This window comes from Notothenia coriiceps, unplaced genomic scaffold, assembly GCF_000735185.1.
Source record: "Notothenia coriiceps isolate Sejong01 unplaced genomic scaffold, NC01 NC01_scaffold00032680, whole genome shotgun sequence".
Taxonomy (NCBI): domain Eukaryota; kingdom Metazoa; phylum Chordata; class Actinopteri; order Perciformes; family Nototheniidae; genus Notothenia; species Notothenia coriiceps.
The window spans coordinates 95,053-117,365 of NW_011365381.1; the positions used below are offsets into that span (position 1 = coordinate 95,053).

The 22,313-nt window shown below is 41.6% G+C and overlaps 1 protein-coding gene across 1 annotated transcript; it reads left to right on the forward strand.

Moving 5' to 3' along the window:
• Positions 1-8,217: 8,217 nt before the first annotated feature.
• Positions 8,218-18,428, forward strand: LOC104961049 (solute carrier family 12 member 7-like). Its single transcript, XM_010789253.1, has 12 exons — positions 8,218-8,339; positions 8,479-8,598; positions 8,790-8,894; positions 9,360-9,528; positions 10,243-10,438; positions 11,045-11,214; positions 11,415-11,546; positions 11,799-11,906; positions 12,067-12,162; positions 14,073-14,242; positions 15,169-15,302; positions 15,718-18,428. The coding sequence occupies exons 1-12, from the start codon at positions 8,251-8,253 to the stop codon at positions 15,807-15,809; spliced, it is 1,581 nt and encodes a 526-aa protein (XP_010787555.1). The 5' UTR covers positions 8,218-8,250; the 3' UTR covers positions 15,810-18,428.
• The last annotated feature ends 3,885 nt before the right edge of the window (positions 18,429-22,313 follow it).

Consider the following 22,313-nt stretch of genomic DNA (forward strand, 5'->3'; position numbering starts at 1 on the left):
CATCTGCCAAAATGCCTACACCACGATTAAAGATCCCTACATAAATTAGACTGTCCATCATGGTTTGTAAATGTTACTTTAGTTTTTTTCTATTTTTCACAAACTCAAGGCAATTCCGCCTCCTTGCTGTGAATATGACAGTGAAGTACCATGGCCTTGGAAGCGGAAGTTGAAAAGATTCCTTATGTTGCCTATAGTTCATGAAGCATATTGAGCCAAGGATTTCATTACTCTTTGACCCTCCTTCATTTTACAAAAAAATGCACATGTAAATTACTTTTCAAGTTCCATTTAATATCTAATGGTTGAAAGAGAAAGGAGGAGCAGTTACCGCAGGTTACTCACAGCAAACCCTATGGTAATGCTCTTATAACCTCCAGAAAATAATCATACACTAACTTGCAAATGAAAAATGCTGAAAAGATATCCTTCTAAATGAGGCGGTGTGTTTGTATGGACCGGGCTTATTCAGACGGTTATCTAAGCCCAATAGGAAACCATGACTCTTGTCTATCAGAAATAGACTTTGACAGATTTTATTGTAATTGCCCTTGGAGGTAATAAGCAACACTCATCACCCCATTGGCCTCCCACAAGCTCCCGTTCCCATTATCTTCTGCTTGTTCCGATTCATTAAACCTCCAGTGAGATTGGTCAGAGCGGTGGAAGAGAGGATTGAAGCATTCGTTTTGGTTAAGAAGATCCCTTTTCCTCGATCGCCTCGCTTTAAACTGCCTCTAATCGACAGAGAAATGCTAATGGGGTGAGAAATGTTTAATACATAGTATTGAGCCCACCATGTAATGACACAGCATGTGTGTCCGTCACTTTTTGATAGATCTGGCTATCCTGTAATATCACTGGATGTTAATGCAACCACTGTTACCCTCTAGGTTTTCATTGAGTTGGTTTTGAATAAGTGTGTGTGTGTGTGTGTGTGTGTGTGTGTGTGTGTGTGTGTGTGTGTGTGTGTGGGGGTGTGTGTGTGTGTGTGTTGAAGAAACACACTCCTCAATGTCAGTTTCGGTAATTTATTGACAAGGATGACGACACCCTGAAACAGAGTAATGGAGCAAGATAAGCTGACAAAGTATTACCTCCATGCATGTCATCAACACAAATATATACCACGACACAGAGTATAGTAGTATAATAGTATAATAACGGCTCTCACCAAGTACGACTCGGTTCCCCTCGTTCATATCAAAGAGCCGTTCAAAAGAATCGGCTCGTTCGCGACCGACACATCACTAGACGACACCCTGAAACAGAGTAATGCAGCAAGATAAGCTGACAAAGTATTACATCCATGCAATTTAATCAACACAAATATATACCACGACACAGAGTATAGTAGTATAATAGTATAATATATATATATAGTATAATATATAGTATAATATAATAGTGGAAACAGTCTTACATGAATGAGTGGACGAACGTCTCAACTCGAGGCGGAGTGAATGAACATTGTTTGAAACTAAAATGGCCGCTCGGCACTACCGGGTCAGAGCACGGCATAACTCTAGTGGCCGGCGATAAACTCTTCATGTGTGTGTGTGTGTGTGTGTGTGTGTGTGTGTGTGTGTGTGTGTGTGTGTGTGTGTGTGTGTGTGTGTGTGTGGAAGTCCACTTTATTTCTCTAAAGGACTCCAGTCTTCCCCCCAGGTCTTTCTTCCTGTTTGGATTTCTGACCTTTACCTTTAAAAATGGGCAGGCAACAGACCATTTCTCTGATTTTATTTTGCTATGTGTCTGTGTGTGTATTCTTGATCTCACCGTATCTGAGGTACAATCCTCACAGCAAAACCGAGGTGAAGATCAGAGCTGTTGATCGGGGATTTGGTCTGAAATTATTTTAAACATTGATGCCCTTTGTTGTTCAAATATGCCTCTTCTCTCCTGTCTTTGTTCTCTGTTGCTCTCCTCTACGCCTTAGAAGGTGCAGGGGGGAGTTCAAACTCTCACTGCCTCTTTTACTTTGGCATGGTAGAATTTTCAGTCAGTAAGAAGAGTCTGAATGAAAGTCATAGGGAAGGTGTGAATAAATGTTGTATGTTAGAAATAGTGATTGGCTTTTTGAGAGCCACTGTAGTGAATATGGTATAACGTGTATATGTTCATTTTCTCTGCAAATGTACATTGTATTTGAATCAGCTATTCCCACTGCCATCTAATGAATCTGCACTTCTACCAATAGGCAGCATTGTTTTCCACTTCCTGTGTGAAAATGTATTAACAGGCTCTTGAAACATGCATGTCTTCAGTGACTTGTTTTTCATTTGATACATAAATGAATGAAAATCAATGGCTGCCTGGAACAATGAAAAAAACATTCAAAAACTGAACCTTAAGAGCAATTATTTTAAGATTGACAACAAAATAAAGAATGCGTTATTTAAAGTGAAACCTTTAAGAGCTACCACTTGCAGGGTCTTTTGAGGAAAGAACACGTGTTTTCTCCAATTCCTTCCACGTTTCTATACCCTCTTTTCTGTCTCCTCTGCTGTGCCAAAAATGGCATCCAATAGTCTGGTTTAAGGTGTTAAATATGGATGCCCTGGGCAAATGTCAGGATTACTTGAAATAATTGCAGTCTGCAGTAACTTGGGAACCATCATTCCCAGTTGTGTGGTTAATTCTAGGGCCAGATAAAAAAGTGTCTCTGACTGAGGTGAGTATAGCTTTCAGTAAGCTGCCATAGCACCTGTGATCACAGCTAGATATTGCTCATCTACACCTACAAGGGCTCACACCTGGCTGCTTTGGCATCTGCAGGAGAAAGAAGAGTGCAGAAAAAGAGCCACATAAACCAAGGACTTTTGCAAGTTGTGTTTGAAATGCTGTGGCTCAAATATTGTGTCCAGAGGTTTACTAAATTGCCCTCTTGCTGAGTTTAGTCACAGTATGTACTTTGAAAAATCATAATGGGGTCCCTGAGCAGCCCTGAGGGTGGCCGAGGAACCACTCCGTCTTGGTTCTCCTGATGTTAACTCTCCTTATTATAACATTTTGTGCAAGGTATCACATTTGGGGATGAGAGGGAGAAAGCTAACAGGATCCAGAAAATCATGCCGAGAAACAACAGAAGCTATTACCATGGTGCATTATTTCCTTACTGCCCTGTGGTGGCTTTAATGCGGCTCGCTATTCGCAAAAAACCGAACAAAAAAACATTAAGCACTCCTGCTTTCTCCTAGCAAGGCACTGTCATTTTCAAGACAGGAACATTTGCTCTGTCGTGCTCTCTCATTCTCTCCCTCAGCCTCCACTTTACTGATACTGTCATTTTGGCAACAGTATTTGCTCAGTCACTCTCTATCACCCTCCCTCCTTTCTCTCTCTCCACTCTTCCTACTTCTGTCCTGCACTCATTCATTTCCCCCTTCTCCTTGTCCTCCTTCCTCTCCAACACAGACGAGATAACATGCAGCAGTTTCAGTCCTGGCTTTTGTATAGACTTAGCACAGCCATTCATGTATTTTTCCATCCATGACAAGGTCCTCAAACATCCTTAAAAAAAGAGAAAGAAAAGAAGGTGTGCTGCACTAACCTACAGAACCATCAATGGATTAAAAGGTAGCCAACATATAAATAATTTTAATGATGCAATGGGACATTTAAAATACTAGAAGGTCAATGAACTCCGACACATAGTAAATCCCAACAGAAGTATTACAATGATTTCCCCTCAGGCACCCTACTCTAGCAACACAAGCACGCGTTCCTTAAATCACTTAAACAAAGGACTATATTCATTCCACCTTTTTTTGTGGCGTGGAAAGCAATAAAAAACCCTCTCTCCTGTGAAAGCCTAGTGTTGTAACAGTGTGTTTTTGCGCCTGGCCGCTTGGTGGCAACCTGCGCTGCGCTGCCTGCACGTCAGATCCTAATGTTTCCTCATAAAGAACCCGGGACTCGTCCTCATCCGACGCACACCGGCAGCCGGGCTCTCCTCCGCGGCAGGCTCTGACCATGACAGCGTGCGCTCTCCTAACCCCCTTCTGCTCTCTTTCTTTGCTCTCCTCGCTGCTGAACTTCTCCTCCAGTCTGTCAAACTGAAACGCCGACCTTGACGGCGCGCTGTGGACAGGATTCGAGTAAAAGTCTGTCCGCTTCTTTTTTTTTTTGCGAGGGGAAAAACTGGAACCACTCGGGGTGCCGGCAGCAACGGGTGAAGTTTGAAGTAAGACATAGGAAAGGAAGATAACCTCCAGGACGCATGAAGAGTCAGTGAAAAAGTATGATCCTGCCTTGTTACAGGTGCAGCGAGCAATGGACTAACCTGGATTCATCTGACTGAGTTGCATCCAATACTTCAAAGAAATCAACTAAGGCTGCTTTGCTACTTCTAGGAAAATATCTCTCCATCCTACGGAGTCTGTGGAACAAGAAAACATTATAAATGTAAAAACGAATTTACACTCTGAAATTCTCCGGTCACTACAGGCTGCAGGAACAGAGGCTCGGTTTTGCGCTCCCAGATCGGTGCGCTTTACCCGGATCCAGTGCCGGCAGGTTCCCGCACGGAGACCCGGCGTCAGACGGACAGCAGCGGAACCACACCGGGACACGGACACAGAAGCACACCGGGCACTTGTTGTCCATTCTGCCCGGTTTGGGACAATGTTTGAGGACTCCTGGAGCAGATCGATGTGGCGCGCCACATGGATTTTATTTTCCTCCTTAATCATCCACTCCACACAAGCTCAAGGTAAGAGGGACACGGTGTTGGTTAGTCATCACACGGGGCCATTAGTGTGTAGCTCCCCTGCTATGTTGGATGTTGGCATTTCCATTTGTGGCGGTACCGGGTCTGTGATGTGTTCATTATGCTTAGCCTTTTGCACGTAACCTGTAATTTCCTCATTAGGCGACACCTCACCGTGACACACAGTCCCTCTTAATGACACACACTTACACACAAGCAATCCATTACCGCTGTAATTTCTTTGATTAAACACGTCATTGACACTTTTCCACATTTGTTCCCCATAACTTCATCAAAGTTCAGATCATGCTTGAGGTAACAAATAGGCTATAATATGATTATTGTGAGGCTCTCCAGTTTTTAACAGTTTATTATGAAGAACCAGTATTTCTTTCCAGCTGTCAAGATTTGTATAAACCATGACTGCATTTTCTAGTTTGAACATATGCAATGAATATGTCATTAGAAGAGCAGCTGTTAACAAAAATGTTAATCTGATTAATAAGTACTAATTAATTAATCAGCCAACTCCCTCAGAAATTAAACTTTGTGCCTGAAATAAACAGATCCATATTGATATGCAGCAACTGATGCAGGCGCATGCACTCAGAGCATTACATGTTTAAAATTAATTGGTTCTCTCTTTGAGAATTATGCAGCCTGTTTCCCTTGAGCACGAGGCGAGCCACAGCCAAGTGTGGCAGTTTGCTGGGACTGGAATTGGTGGCTGCTTTTCGTAGGGTTTTTATCTGAGTAGTTGCTTTAGTTGGAATTCAACTCAGATTCTCCACACAATAATCCCACAAGATCCCTGTGATATTCCTGTGAAGACCTGGAGTGTGAGTCTTTAGTAACCTCAGGCCCTCACCACATTAGTCTGTCCCTGTAGAGTTGGTTAGTTTTATATTTGTACAGTAGACAGTTAATTTCCAAATGATTATATCATAAATTCTTTGCTTTTGAAACAGAATAAAACAGTTGCCTTGGGGAATGAATGAATGTGTTGTTGTTTTTACCATGCAGATAGGCCAGTGTTGGGTCTGTTTTCACCACCATGGGTCCCTGAGGTTGCTCCAGAGTGTCCTCAGAAAAGTAAATCTTAATCGCCACCCCACTCAATTCTTAGGAAAAGCATTGTAAAACAATTGAAGAATGACATGGATCGAAGGTTGTTCTCTCCTCCCTGTAATCTTTAAGGCTTTATTACAGGAGGTGGTCTTTTCCATGGTGACACAACTTAAAAAATAGCACTATTGCTCATTGGTTTCCCCCACTGCACACTCTCCACAGGGGTCATTGGGATTCAGGTATTGCTGCCACTGTAAGGAGGGAGTATTTCATCTGAAGATAGACTCTAAGCCCTCGATGGCGCTCACTCAATAATACAATGTAGAGAAGATGAAAAAAACAAAACAAGGCAGATATCCATCATTCATGAGGGCATATCCTAGTGCCTGACATTTACAGGAGATTGATAACTTGTGTGTCCTAGGGATTAAGAGTCCTGACATTGTTGCTTCCTCTCTTTCTATAACTGTATCTCTCCCTGCTGTCATTATCTGATTTTGGATGCTTGTTCCCACTCCTCTCTCTTTCCCTCTTAATGCCTTTTTAACCATTCAAGTGAAATAAGAACACATTATTTACTGTAGTGCCATAGGGGGAAGGCCTTGACTGCCAGTCACTCATTCTCTTTCTGTTCGGGCCATCCAGCAGTGGCCCTCGGATTTCATTACATAGTCGCTCCTGGGTCAGGACATGTAGGATTTAATTGGACTCTAATTGCATCCCGAACCGTCTGAGTGTCCGTTTCGGGGCGCGGCTCGTTGAAAGTGACCCCCGTGTGGGCCGCTCTCTTCCCATGCGATGATTAAAGAACATGATGAGGCAAGCAGCATGCCTCTGGATGGACATGTCAGCCACTGCTTGCCACATTTTAATGACCAGCCCACTGAAACGGCTTTTTAACGACGGGAGAACGGCCTTCACCGGACCAAATTGCTGTGAAGCCTTGCTTTAAGCGGAAAGAGATAATCCTCAGTGTATATTGGCATTCATTATCATTGTGAGCAGCAAGAAAAAGAACAAAGTTTTAGTGTTAATACTTCAGTACCTGACTGATGGCTAATGTACACTCGGTGTCTGTCAGTAGGTTTGATGTTCTTCTAAAACGGTGAAACGTTTTGCATTTCAAACAAAGGCTTTGTAAAACATACACACACTATTTTTGGTAGCTGACACACACAGTAAGAACATTCTTCGTTATATCATGTAAAAAAAAACAGGCCATACTCCCAACTAAAGTGACAGTTATAGGAGCTGCCTGGTCTGTCCCACTGTTCACTTCCATTTATTTACTGAGGTCATGCGGAGACAATGCTGGGCTCGCCTGCTGCTTTTGTCGTTTCTTACACGTCTATTTTGGAACTCGGAACAGCGCGGGGGGGGGCTCTATTGGAATGTCATGTTTGGCATACATATTTCTGCATCACTCCACGTCTGCAGATTAGTCTGACTAGCTACAGCTCGACTTTAGGAGCTTTAGAGGGAGTTGAGGACTTCATTCTGTCAAAGGCGTGGCACTCAGATTAACATCCATAAGGGTAGTTTTGACAGTGTGTGTGTGTGGGGGGGGGGGGCTGCTGGGAAACTGCCTGCATTAGAATTAGCTATTACATGGCTGTTGTCTGACAAGGATGCAAGCGCACAAGATGTTTAGAGGACCGCTCTGTTTTTAGCTTACTCTATTGGACATGGTCCTTGACACAGTAATAGCAGTCAAGGATGTCATCTCCATTTTACATCTGTTAGAAGATTGGATTGAAATTGTGTGGCCAGAATGAAATGCATGCAGTTTGTGAGCTCCTCTTGACTGCTTCTGAAGGAAATAAAATTGGATGCATTCTTATCCCAGGCGACAAAGTAGGGCACATAATCATAGAAGTACAGCAGAAATGTTCTGAGAGCTACTAGATGGCTCTCAGATGAAGAGGTGGAAGCTATAGTAACATTTGTTAATATTAAAGGTCCCATGTCATGTCCATTTCTACTGATCATAATTCCATTGTTGAGGTATACTAAAATAGATTTACATTGTTCAATGTTCCAAAATCGCATTGGTTTCTCATACAGCATCTCTGTATGTGTATTCACTCTCTGTCCTAAACGGCTTCAACAAGCCGTTTAGGACAGAGAGTGAATACACATACAGAGATGCTGTATGAGAAACCAATGCGATTTTGGAACATTGAACAATGTAAATCTATTTTAGTATACNACGTAATAGAGTGACGAGGAGGGGCCCTGACCGACCGTCAACATGTGACGGGTTGGGAGTGAGAACGTGTTGGGTTATGATATGTGTTGGTTAGGGTTAGGGTTAGGATAAGTCTCCAGGAAATGCATGTAAGTCAATTTAATATCACCTGAAGTGATGTATACTGTACATGGTGTGTGTGTGTGTGTGTGTGTGTGTGTGTGTGTGTGTGTGTGTGTGTGTGTGTGTGTGTGTGTGTGTGTGTGTGTGTAGGTTCTTCCTAATGTGCTACCTGTTTGTGAACCTGGCCTGTGCTGTTCAGACTTTGCTCCGGACCCCCAACTGGAGACCTCGCTTCAAGTTCTATCACTGGTAAAAGCAGCCTCCAACAAAAACCTAATCTAATATTAATCCTGCGCTTTTGATGAAAGATTTAAGCTCTCTAAAGCTTTGATTGAAAACACAGATGTTGGTCCTTATACTTGTACCAATATGTACCGTTTGTGTTCAGGACCCTGTCCTTCTTAGGGATGAGTCTGTGTCTCTCCCTCATGTTCATCTCCTCCTGGTACTACGCCCTGGTTGCCATGGTGATAGCCGGCTGTATCTATAAGTACATTGAGTACAGAGGGTGAGTTAAATAAAAACTGATTTAAACACTCCATTGAAGGCAGTCTTCAAGAACAACTGTGTGTATTTGTTGTTATGTGAAATATAATATAGCTTCATATCTCGCCTGCTACTGAGACTGTATGATTAAATATTTAAATGTTACTTTTTTAAATGTCTGGAAAGAGGTATAACTTTTCTATTTGGTTGCAGGGCTGTGAAGGAATGGGGGGACGGGATCAGAGGTCTGTCCTTGAATGCAGCGCGATACGCTCTCATCCGGCTAGAGGAAGTACCACTACACACCAAAAATTGGAGGTACTCCTGTGTGTGTGTGTGTGTGTGTGTGTGTGTACGGTGAAGGGTTAGGGGATAGTTCTGAAGACATATCATTCAAATTAAAATGTACCTCGGGGGAAATAGGGAGAATATAAATCTAAAAAAACTAATTGACGAACAATGCCAGAAAAAAGGATCAAAATAGTTGCAGCTGAAGAAAAGCAGCTGTTTATTTGATGTATGCTTCTTCCTTGACGAAACCTGGCCCCTACATTACCCACAATGCAGCTCCAACGCATTTAAGTCTGAAATTAAGGTGTGTTTTGGTAGTAATGAATAATGTAATAAGATCTGTTAGGCTCTTAAATCATCTGAACTCTGCACACTCATTTAATACATCGTTTTATTCCAACTTGTTTAATCATATTTTTACAAACAACATACTTTAATTGTTTATATGTCATTCTTAATGTGTCTCTTAAATGTTATTTTCTCTCTCTTCAGGCCCCAGCTGTTGGTGTTGTGTAAGTTGGATTCCGACCTGACGGTAAAGCACCCTCGTCTTATGTCCTTCACCACGCAGCTCAAAGCTGGAAAAGGACTGACGATCGTGTGCTCGGTGCTGGAGGGAACCTTCATGACCCGGGGGAACGAAGCCAAGACTGGAGAGCAGGTGGGTCCTGTGTATTTCTCAGGTCTACTGTGTGTTAAATATTAATGGCTACCCATTTAGAAGGGCCAAAAATAGCTGCACCTATTCACATGGTAAACATATATGCCTGTTCAATCATTATCAATCAGACATTAATGTACAGTATTGTAAAATGAACATTACACATTATTAAAGTTTGTTGTGCAATACTCACATGGCTAAAGCTTATGACTCTTCAACACAATTCTCTAAATTGCTCTTTCTTTTTATCTTATATAATCCAGCTGTGTAGATGTATCATTTGTTTTCTCATCTTTTTTTAGCATAAGCTCTAAATAAGTATATATATATATTTTTTAATCTGCATTAATGTATATTTTTTGGACACTTGGGGTAAAGCAGAACATGCTGTAAACATAAAGTGTATTAGCATATCATCAATTTATAAAGGTGTCAAAAGTTAGGATGGTTTGTTATGTGTCATCATTGGTCATGCTTGAGTTTGAGTTTAAGATAAATGATATATAAGTGACGTTGAAACCAGTGTCAGTTATAACCAGAGTGCTGCTTTTGCTCTCCTTACATTTGCCAGGATTACTTGTATACAGGAAGTTCATTACACAAGTAGAACAATGGCTGCCAGCATGTGATTCAAGCAATGATTCACTCGTAGTATTGCGTAAAATTCTACATTTAAAGCCTGTTTTACATTCCTCTCCTTTGCACCTCTCACAGAACCTGAAAGCAACGATGGCTGTGGAGAAGATGAAGGGTTTCTCCCATGTGGTGGTGTCGTCCAACCTGAGAGACGGTTTCTCCCTTCTCATCCAGTCAGCCGGCCTGGGAGGAATGAAACACAACGCTGTGCTGATGGCCTGGCCCACAGGCTGGACGGAAGCCCGGGACCCCTCTGCAAGGAGGAACTTCATAGGTAAACTACACAGGAGCGTGTGCCAGGATAAAGTCAAAGGGGAGGATTCTACAGTATTCCAAAAATGACACGAATTTGATATGTATACATGTTAAATATTTCATTCCTTAGGTTCACTTACATTTTATTGAATCTAACAAAAAAACATAATTATGCGCACAATGTAAGTATTTCTATTAAATGTTTCTTGCATCTTATTTTATTCCATAAGTTCAATTTATAGTGTCTCATTAGATGTTTGTCTATCATGTCAGTGTGAATGGCAGTGTCCATAAGGTATTAAGTAAGTGACATTTTTTTAATTCAGTTTATACTAAGCATATCCACTTAATCTTTATTATTTAACATTTTCCTAATGAACTATTTTTTTCAGATATTTAAAACTTTACCAATCTGGGTTATTTAAAAAAATGATTTAAGCTGTTTAAAGACACACAAAAGCCTTTTTGAGCAACAAGTACAGGGACCTTTGATCTTTTCAAGAGAAAAGAAAGTAAAGACTGAATCAGGGAGATACACAACTTATGTGGCTGATCCCCACCACCGTGAAAATAAAAGATCTGAAATGCAATTTCTCTCACTATATTTCTCTCTCTCTCTGAATAGAAACTGTAAGGGAGACCACGTCAGCTCATCTGGCTCTGATGGTTGCCAAGAACATCGACCATTTCCCTAACAACCAGGAGCGTCTGGAGGAGGGAACCATTGATGTGTGGTGGATCGTTCATGACGGAGGACTCCTCATGCTGCTGCCATTTTTACTCAGTCAACACAAGGTGCCCCATCCAAATTCTATTTCCTTCTTTTAATCATCTATTGTGTTTTTATGAACTGCATCACATTTTGACCCTTCACATAGCTGACTAATTGCTGAGTTTCCTGCTCACATTTCCCTCTTAGATCCAAGATAGATGTAAGTGCTCTTAAATTGACATCCTTATTCCTGCTGATACTGATTCATCTCCTTCCTCTGCAGGTATGGAGGAAGTGTAAAATGCGTATTTTCACGGTGGCCCAGATGGATGACAACTCCATCCAGATGAAAAAAGACCTCCAGATGTTTCTCTACCACCTACGCCTGGATGCAGAGGTGGAGGTAGTGGAATTGGTGAGACTCAGTCGATTTGATTTTGTATCAAATGATGATACCTGCCCTTGAGCAGGATACCGAAAGGCTGAATACTTTAAACTGCTTTAAATTGTAACAAACCCTGCATCAAATGCCTCAAATGTGCAGGTGCTCGGAGACACTTCACAGAGATAAAGAAATAGAATATGTCAAATTTAGAATCAAGCTAATAAAACAACTTTGTGTTTGAATGACAATCTGTGGTTGCAAATGTTCTTTGTGTCCCCCTAGCATGACAGTGACATCTCCGCTTTCACCTATGAGAAGACGCTGGTGATGGAGCAGCGGTCTCAGATGCTGAAACAGATGCAGCTGTCCCGCACTGAGAGGGAGAGAGAGGTACTGTGACACTCATTATAAATGTAAATATTTGTTGTATCTTACCTCTATTCATCTTTTGGTGTGAGTATGTTAGAGATATCGGCCATAGAAACGCCCTGCTTATGTTGATCTTTAAACTCTCCCCCAACCGGGTTTTATGATTGGACAACGGCTTCAGATTCAGAGCATCACAGATGTATCACGCAGCTCCATAAAGAGGAAGAAGTCTCCAGGTGTGCCTTCCCTCATCACCCAGTGCATACCTGAGGATGAGGTAGCCACAGGACGGCTTGTTATAGCCAACCATTGTTCCAACCATTCATCACGCCATCCTTTATCATATAATAATCCATTCATAACAACTGCAATGCTCGAGGCAGTGCTGTCATCAGAAGCTCAACTCAGGGATTCATCGTTTTCTCTCCTCCCTCTTTTCACTGTCCTGTAAATGCTGACTGGGTAAAGACACAGGCACCACAAGTGGCCACTAGAGGAAGACAACCTGCTCACTGAGAGCCACACTCACATTACTTGAAATTGACATGTTAGTAGTTTTTAGAAACAGGGATCCTGAAGGAACCAAAACTGTCATGTTGTTACTAGCCAATAGTTATTGAGATAAGGGGAACTAAACCCCTGTACAAAATCTTTACATGTTATTCCCATGGATGAAGACAGTCCAACATGTATTAATAAACATGAACATCTCTCTCCTTAATCCAAAAACTCTAATTTAATTTGTAACATCAACAAGTATAATGTCTCGCTGGCACTTGGAGCACCCAGAGGATTTTTCTCTGTATATGGGAACATTAGATTATGTTCCACTTTCAGTATGGTTTGGATTGCATTCCCTCTTTTCTCTTAGAGGGATTCATAGAGCCAAATAGACGTCTGTTTAGGAGTTCCGGACAAATGCCACATTTATCCCCCTTGATGTCATTGTGGTCAATATTGACCCACGGAAGGCGTGGTCAAATGAGGTGCTAGATTTCAGTGATATGGTTAGCTGGTTATCGTTACTCATAGCAACGTCAGGCACAACCTGCCTCAGCACCGTAGAAAGTTGGCGACCCGGTGCCCTACTCATCGCTTGACTGCAACAACATATAACATCACTGACAACCGATGGAGATCACGTACACAGAGCAGGAGGTTTACTAAGAAAAGACACTCAGTTTGTGTTTCTGTGGTATTTCTTGCATGTACTCTCATCACTATAAGCCTGTCTACCTCACTGCCTTTAAAGTAACAACATCTAAATCATTACTTTTTTTTAACCTCCTCTTCTGATCATAATTTTATATAACAACTTTAAGCAATTACATATTTGCCAAGTTGTGTTGCTTTGTGATTTGGCTAGAGAGTTTGAACATTTTAATTTAGGCCTTTAATAGAAAGGATTTATTTGGAAATCCAATGTTTTATTAAAGGTCCCATGTCATGCTTTTCCGGGGATTACCCGTCGCCTTGTGTGTTATGAAGGTTTTTCTGCATGTAAACGGTCTGCAGAGTCACAAACCCTCAGTACCCTCAAGTACACCCTGTAGCGAGTAAAACTCTAACACAGAAAAGACGTGTCTATGCTGCCCCAGAACGCCTCGTTGGAGATGTCTCTTTTTCTTCCTGGGTACAGTGACGTGCCCATGTCCAAATGGACCAATCCGTGGAGCCGTTACTTTACGTCCGCGGAGCCGTTATGTTAAGTCCGTGGATTGGTCCAAATGGACCAATCCGCTGACTTCCTCACACACACACGCTCAATCTTTTCTCAGCTGCAGCTCCACCGATTTCTCCTCCCTGAGACGGCGGGACGTGGCGAGGCTGTGAGTCGGTGTGTGAGCATACACACAAACTCCCAGCCAGGGTGTGTGTGTGTGAGTCCGGGCTGGTTTCGCTGTGTCTCGCAGACGGCCATTGGGCTCATAGGAGGGGGGAGGGGCAGGAGCTCCAACAAGCCGTGTAGGACAGAGAGTGAATACACATACTATACAGAGATGCTGTATGAGAAACCAATGCGATTTTGGAACATTGAACAATGTAAATCTATTCTAGTAGACCTCAACAATGGAATTATGATCAGTAGAAACGGCCATGACATGGGACCTTTAAAATAAATGACAAAATAAATATGTTTGTTACATTGCTGAAAAAATCTGATTTGTTATGATCTGACATGTTCAGGCCCAGTTGATCCACGACCGCAACACAGCGTCTCATGCTGCAATGAACGACAAACCTGCAGGTGCCCCTCCAGATCGGGTCCACATGACCTGGACCAAAGACAAACTGGTCAACGAGAGGAACAGACAACGAGAGACCATGGGAGTTAAGGACATGTTCAACATGAAACCGTAAGTAGATTTGAAAGAAAATAAAAAATAAATGCTGTTATAGCGCCCAACACGTCAAACATTCAGTTTTTATTCAACTAAGGGCAAACATAATACATTTTTGAGTCGTAGGATTTTACTTATTGTTTTAATATGTCGTACTCGTATCAATGTTGTTGAAATCATAAATAAATTCACATATGCTGCTAGTGTGCAACACAGGACCTTCATTTAAAGACATCTGTTTGTGTCCTGTAGTGATATCAAATTCAATAATTACTTATTTTAATTAACATATATAGGCAGACTTGCATAACAGTCTTAACATAACCTAACAAAGTAGTTTTGTTTAAAACTGTGATCATGTGTGGATTGATGTCATTCGCTCATTTCACAGTCGCTTTAATGGGCTGATAACATTAAAAATGGGTTAAACTCTTTTTTTCTTTTTTTATGGCTGCTCTTCATCATATTGCCTTTTGTGTCATTCAAGGTTTGCCTTCGATAATGTTGATCTTTTTTTGTATGTTTATACTGCATCAGGACAAACAAGCCCTATTTAATCCATATCTCAAGGTTTAGCCCTTATTATTATGCATTGATGTTGGACATGTTTTGTTTTTTTGCACCTTTTTTTCTAGTGAGTGGGAAAACCTGTAAGTCACTTCTTCAACTTTCGATTCTTTTTTATAAACGTGCATGAGCTATCTGTGAATGTACAGTGTGATGATCAATTGCGTATTGGCATGCCATTAGATCTTTAGTCCACTTTGCATGAGAGTCAGAGTGCATGATCACAACTATGGAGGCTGCATGTGACTGAGTAATGTATTTGCCTTCATGATCACCAGATTTTCAATCACTCATACTGCTGATTGAGAAAATCATACTCAGCTGTGAAAGATATGTTATCCAATGCTGTTATTAACATCTCTGCTCTGATGTAGCAACCAGTCCAACGTACGGAGGATGCACACGGCTGTGAAGCTGAACGGCGTGGTGCTCAAGAAATCCAAAGATTCCCAGCTGGTGTTGCTAAACATGCCGGGCCCCCCGAAGAACAAGAAAGGGGACGAGAACTGTATCCTTTTGGGCAAAATCAGTACATTTATTTTAATTAGCAATGCCATTATTTGGACAGTAAATTGGTCAAAGGATAATGATATTGTTAAGATATTGAAGGAATAGTTCAAGGCTAGCTGTTTATCCCTGCTTTCAGTCCTAATGCTAAGCTAAGCTAACTGGCTGCTGACTGTAGCTGTTACCATACTAAAAAGTGCAATTAATCTTCTTGTCTAACTCTCAGCAAGAATGCAAAGGAGGGTATTACTTAAATTAGTACAACTTGTTAGGATTTGCAAGTCGCAAATACTGTATTCACAACTGATCAGAGTACTTTCCAGATGAAGAAATTGAGATTAAAAGTATACAAATCTGAAAATGGCAGCTTGTGTTGCTGTAATGTACAGTTTGTCTTTAACCAAACTGACTCTCAGATATGGAGTTTCTGGAGGTCCTGATGGACGGCCTAGACCGTGTCCTGTTGGTTCGTGGAGGCGGTCGGGAAGTCATTACCATCTACTCCTAGCACCCAGCTGTTCCTCATTGTTTGAAAGGAATGTATGGACAGTAAGGTCCCAGCAGGATCAATGGTAAATGGACAAAGATGTCGGACAAAGGAAGGACAGTCCATTCCTTCACAGGACAGAAAAGGAGGACCAAGGTCGGTGAAGAACAGGGTAGTGTAGCTGCAGCACAGCCTGATCTCAGTTAATCGTCTGGGGGCACAGCCGGCTTGCTACTCCCCCTTCTCTTGGGGCTTCAACATATTATACACTCTAAAAGTGACAACTGTGGGGCGGACCTTCCTTCTCTGAAAAACTGTTTTGTGGATGAGCTGTCATTTTTCATAATCTTTTTGCATTTCTCTGATTGTGGTAGCTGGTTGGAACGAATGATGCTAACATACAGTAGTGCCATTATTTATTTCAATGCTGTCGATGAAACTTTTCAGTGATCCCTGACATTTTTTTAAGCCATTTTTACAGAGTACAATGTTTGCCTCAAATCACTGTATCAGAAGTGTAAGCCCTTGATTACTATCAGGACAGTTTAAGGGAAAATGTGGCGTTTTGATTGTAATCCAGAGATTGTCTTGTCAACTGTTTGTTGTCACAGAAAACATTAGTGTGTAAAACGATGAGATAGTTTAGATAGCATTTAAGTTGAGTTAATGTGTATTTTATTGACTTGTTGTATTGGAGCAACATTTTAAGGTCCATATGTAGGTTCATGAATATAGGATGCATTGATGAGGGAGTTTTATTAGGTTTTATTATTCTTTTTAAATATAAGTCTGGAAGTCTCATTTTGCAGTTTTCTCTTTTTGTGTCTGATACACTTACAGCCAGTCATGGAATGCCTGTGAGAGAAACCGTACATTATGGTATACTATCTCAGTCTGTCTCTGCTGTTGGTGTCAGACTCTAAAAGAATATGGCAGGAAGTCTAGCTGAGAATAAAATATGTCAAATGTCTGGCTGTGAAAACCCTGAAGACAGCAATTTCCCTGTAACTGCATGAGGCATCTGAGTTTTACATATTGGGCTGTATTTGCAATGAACAAAAAAATAGCATAGCAAAAACATTACAAAGAAAGTGGGCAATTTTGCGCCAAATGCATATTATCACATTTAAACATTTGCCAATAGCACAGGACATAAATTGGCCTCAGTCTTTTGTCTGCTTAAAACAGGGGCACCAATGTGATTTGTTTCCTGTGCTCCTGTAAGGACTAATTATGATGGTGCAACATGAACAAATATCAAAAAAAGTTCTTAATGTACTGTTGTACTCAACACGCAGTCCGCTGTCTTTAATTACATTTTATGTAGGCCTATAGTCATATTTATTTCATTCCAGATTTAAAATAACAAGTCAAGTTCTTAAAGTTTCTGTGTGTTGTAAAGTTTTTATTTTCAAGTATAGGGTCACCACTATGATAAGGTTGGATTTCATTCAGAGCTAAAAAAAAAAGTGCACAGTTGTCTTTGTGATTAAAGGCTGAGATAAATAAGAATATTGCTTCATTAATACAAGGTCACTGTATTCTCAGAAGTCAACAATTACTTTTATTGTGGGTGTTGTGAAAAGTATTTTCTGCATGTCTTAATGTGAGTAATACTTTTAGTTTTTTCTAGTTAAGTTAATTTCTGTATGTGTAGAAATAACTATTTGAATCATACCCCTGGTCATTTTACCAGATATGAGATTCTGGATTCTGCCATTGATTATTTAGCAAATCAACAGCATCAACAATAAACTAAAATGTACATATTTAACATAGTTGTCATGTCATCTATGGACAGATTTTTCCATACTGAGAGTTTTGGTCCAAACTTAGGAAAAATTTAGGAATAATTTGAGCCTATAAAAAATGTCCCACATAATGGGCTGGCCCACAGTCAGAAGTGTTTCTCCAGACTTGGATGGAAACTCCCATAACATGAAATGAAACATCTATGGACATACAAAAGGCAGGAAAAATCAAAGCAGGAAGTCCGTATTCAAGGAAAATAAAAAAGGAAATGAAGCTGACCGACTTGTTACTCAGATGTTGATCGCTGTGATATCTCTGATTGCCCTCATCTCATCAAGGAGAGGGACTTCAGGCACACATTTTCTTATTTTTGAGTGTCGGCTATTTTGCTTCCATAACATGTAGACTAGCAGAAAGAAAACACATACAATACTTATCAAAGTGTTTATTGTATCATACTTTTTCTATTTGTGGATGGGATTTTTCCAAAATTCACCAAAACAAGCACATATTCAATGTGGCTCATTTGCATATTTGAACATTACATCAGCAAACTTTAAAATAAAAAATAAAGGTGAAATTTAGAGATCTCTTTTAACCCAATTTACCTGTAGTGTTTTGTCAAAACATTTGATCGGTTTCATTAACTTAACTTTGGTTAAATGTATAATTAAATCTCTCATTAAACATCATTGATATTCTATTGTTATATACACAAGAAGCTGATACATCCTGTCCCACATGAGAGCTGAGCCGGATTGTCGTCACTTCTTACATAACTGGACCGGGCTCAGTATCCAAATAGCAAATTAATCCTGGAACATCATTGTCGCTTGGCTCATAAAAGAACAAAGGCAATTTTGGAGCTTCAGAAGGAAGCTTTTGGAAAAACTTGGCCCTGGATGAATGGTTTCCTGTTTGTTCAGTTGTTCAGTTTTCAGATTGTTTAGCTGGGTCAGCGTGCACAAAACAACAACAAAAATGATCTCGGTCAGATGCTCATATCACTGTCTGAACTACAACTCTGATACATTCTGTGCTGTCTGTAATCCCTACTTTCCCTCACATTAAACATGCTGTATTTGTCCATGATTCAGGACAGTAAACCATATCTGAAACGTTATTGTTTCCCCAATGATAATTTTATATGGTGGTATGGTGGACAATGACCACAAGTGACACTCTATAAAACAATTTAGAGAACTTTTAAAACAAAATAAGTGAAAATGATGGGTTCACAATTCGCTTTCTGAAAATGTAAGAGGTTTTATTATCCAATTGTTTGCCATGTTAGAGCCAAATTGCCTTTGTTGTGTAAGTTCAGTCAAAGTTGCATAAAAGTAAAGCATGCATTTATAATCCCGCATGAGACGTATCTTACATTGGCTCATATACAGTCTATCTATAAATATCTATATCTATATGCAGTATAAATATTATGGTTGTATTAAAGGCACAAGCAATTGTATGCACATGTTGATACATTATTGCGTTCCAGTGTTTTCGCTCTAAAACATGTAGCAAAACAAGCAAATAATGATATTCAGTTTTGTATGGCATCTTTAAACAATACCAAGGAGGACCATGCATGCATGCGGTGTAACATTTCGAAACAAACATTTAAACAGCCAAAAGCTACCAATGGCACTACATATTAAACAAAACAGGAAATTTAATTTAGCAATTAACATAAGCACCACCAAACCTCCCAACTATAAATCCCCAATGCCCCCCATTATTGGGCATGCACTTGGTACAATCCGTTTTGCCAATTCCTGTGTTTACAAGCTCTGGCATCTTTTGCTTCTGCCTGCCAAGATGTCCCTCCAGTAGCAGCAACTAGCAGTGAAACCACAGGCAATGGTAACTTAAAGAAACATTTAATAGATTGTCAGAGTCATGTAGAGACAAAGTGTGACTTTTCATAACTTAAGTTACTACAGAAATGAGTAACGTGACAGGTGTTTGTTTGTTTATCTGTCTGTCACTGATAGTTGTAACCATGCAAAATGAGTTCTAGAAACTTGAGAGTTGTGTGGTTGACACCAAAATGAGGATTGTGTGCAAAGATGGGTTTGGTCTGAGCAAGAGCTCCGGAAGTAGGTTTGATAAGAAGAAGGGAAGAGGCCATTTGCTAGAAATCGAGAAATAGTTTCATAATAATAGGTCCCCTATTATACTCTTTTTCAACAATATATTATAGGTCTCAGATATATAAAAACATGTCTCTGAAGTGTTTTGCTTGAAATACTAAACAGATAATTGTAGCATGCCATAAACCGCTTCACATTCTAGCCCAGCTGCAAATTTGGGGCGGGAAACAATAAATAAAGCTTTGCCAGTTTGGGTCCTTAGCACAACTGATCAAGATGGACAAACAATTCTCTGCTCAGAGGGTCTTGCAATCGATTTTGGAAGAGATAGAACCATTTGATGGTGATGTAGAGGAAGAGGTTTCAGAATGTGAGGATCACATTTCTGAAAATTCTGAGTCTGACAGTGACTTTGAAGAAGAGGATGAGATTGAGCATCAGCTAGTTACAAAAAAAATACGAGTCACAGGACCAGCCGGTCAGCAGGCAAAAAAAACCTGTAGCACTTTAATCTAACAAATGTAAAAGGGCAAATCATTTTAATATTAAAAAGTGCTGATTCTGCTTTAAATGCAAATGAGCTGCTGCTGGCCACGCCCCACTGCGATATCCATCCATCCATCCATCCATCTTCTCCAGCTTATCCGTGGTCGGGTCGGGGAGGTAGCAGTTCCAGCAGAGAGCCCCAAACTTTCTTTTCCCTGGCCACATCAACCAGCTCTGACTGGGGGATCCCAAGGCGCTCCCAGGCCAGCGAAGAGATATAATCCCTCCACCTGGTTCTAGGTCTACCCCTTGGTCTCTTCCCAGCTGGACGTGCCTGGAACACCTCCCTAGGGAGGCGCCCAGGTGGCATCCTAACTAGGTGCCAGAACCACCTCAACTGGCTCCTTTCGACGCGAAGGAGGAGCGGTTCAACTCCGAGTCCCTCCCGGATGACCGAACTTCTCACCTTATCCCTAAGGGAGACACCAGCCACCCTGCGGAGAAAACCCATCTCGGCCGCTTGTACCCGCGATCTCGTTCTTTTGGTCATGACCCATCCTTCATGACCATAGGTGAGGGTAGGAACGAAAATGGCGCGGTAGAGAGCTTTGCCTTTGTCACAACGGTGCGTTAAAGCGACTTGGCAGTACCGCTCCCGCTGCTCCGATTCTGCCGACCCATCTCACGCTCCATTGTTCCCTCACTCGAGACAAGACCCCGAGGATACTGAAGTCCTATCACTTGGGGTAAGGACTCATTCCCTACTTTGGAGTGGACGTCCGGTTCCTTGCCTGAGAACCATGGCCTCAGATTTTGGAGGTGCTGATCCTCATCCCAGCCGCTTCACACTCGGATTGCGAACCGATCCAGTGAGTGCTGGAAGGTCGCAGACCGATGAAGCCATCAGAACCACAAATCATCTGCAAAAAGCAGTGGGTGCAATCCTCAGTCCACCGAACTGCAAACCCCCCCCCCCCCCCCCCACGGACTACGCTCGAAATCCGATCCATGTATATTACAAACAGGATTGGTGACAAAGCGCAGCCTTGGTGGAGGAGCCAACCCTCACCTGAAATGGGTCCGACTTACTGCCGAGGACCCGGACACAGCTCTCGCGCTTTGGGAGTACAGAGATTGAATGGGGAACAACCTGGAGAGAGACACCCCTCACCCCCATACTCCCGCAGCACCTCCCACAGTGACTCCCTGGAACCCCGGTCATACGCCTTCTTCCAAGTTCTACAAAGACACATGTAGGACGGATAAGCGTCACTCCCAGGCCCCCTCCAGGGATCCTTGCGAGAGTAAAAAGCTGATCCGTCGTTCCTAGACCAGGACGGAATCCGCATTGTTCCTCCCTCAGATCTGAGGTTCGACCAATCGGCCTTTGACCTCCTTTGAGTACCTTAGAGTAAACTTCCTGGGAGGGCTGAGTAGTGTGATGCCTGCTGTAAATTGGCACACACCTATGATCCCCCTTTTAAAAAGAGGAACCCACCAACCCCGTTCTGCCACTCCTTCGGTAACTGTTTCCGACTTCCACCGCAACGTTGATGAGACGTGTCAACCATGGACAGGTCCCTCAACACCCAGAGCCCTTCAGCATTTCTGGGCGGATGTCATCCACCCCCGGGGCTTTGGCCACTCGTGAAGTTGTTGACGACCTCAGTGACCTCCCCCCGGGAGGTGAGATTGTGTCCGATCCCCCGTCATACTCCAGCTGCTGCCTCTAACATAGAGTTTGCGAAAAACAATCATCAAAATAACCATATGTTTGGTTTATAAAACAAATACAATGACAGTAATCTCAAGATAAGAGAAAGATTCAAAACCAGGGAATAAAGGTCGTAAAACGAAGTGAATACATACACTCGTCACAGAGCTGCTATATTTGATATGACGATGATGTGTACTCACCTAACACAACACACCACACAACAACATCAACCAACAACAACTGAGCACAAAAACGATGACTCATAATCTGACTGCAGAACAAACGATCATTTATCTCTAGATACACCATTGTAGTTATTCAGACCTTTTTTATCTCTCTTATATTAATAGAAAGAATCAACCTTATTTGGCTGAAACTTTCCGAATCTCTTAACCACAAGAGGGGACATCATTATTTACCTGAATATCTCTATAGAAGACAGACATCACAGCTACTCACTGACCTGAACAAAAATTG

Bases quoted from the DNA above. Each gene is read 5' to 3' on its own strand.
- LOC104961049 (XM_010789253.1), top strand. From the start codon at position 8,251: ATGTGCTACCTGTTTGTGAACCTGGCCTGTGCTGTTCAGACTTTGCTC. The intron at 12,163-14,072 runs GTAGCCACAGGA...TGACATGTTCAG, and splicing joins AGTGCATACCTGAGGATGAG to GCCCAGTTGATCCACGACCG. The intron at 14,243-15,168 runs GTAAGTAGATTT...GCTCTGATGTAG, and splicing joins GACATGTTCAACATGAAACC to CAACCAGTCCAACGTACGGA.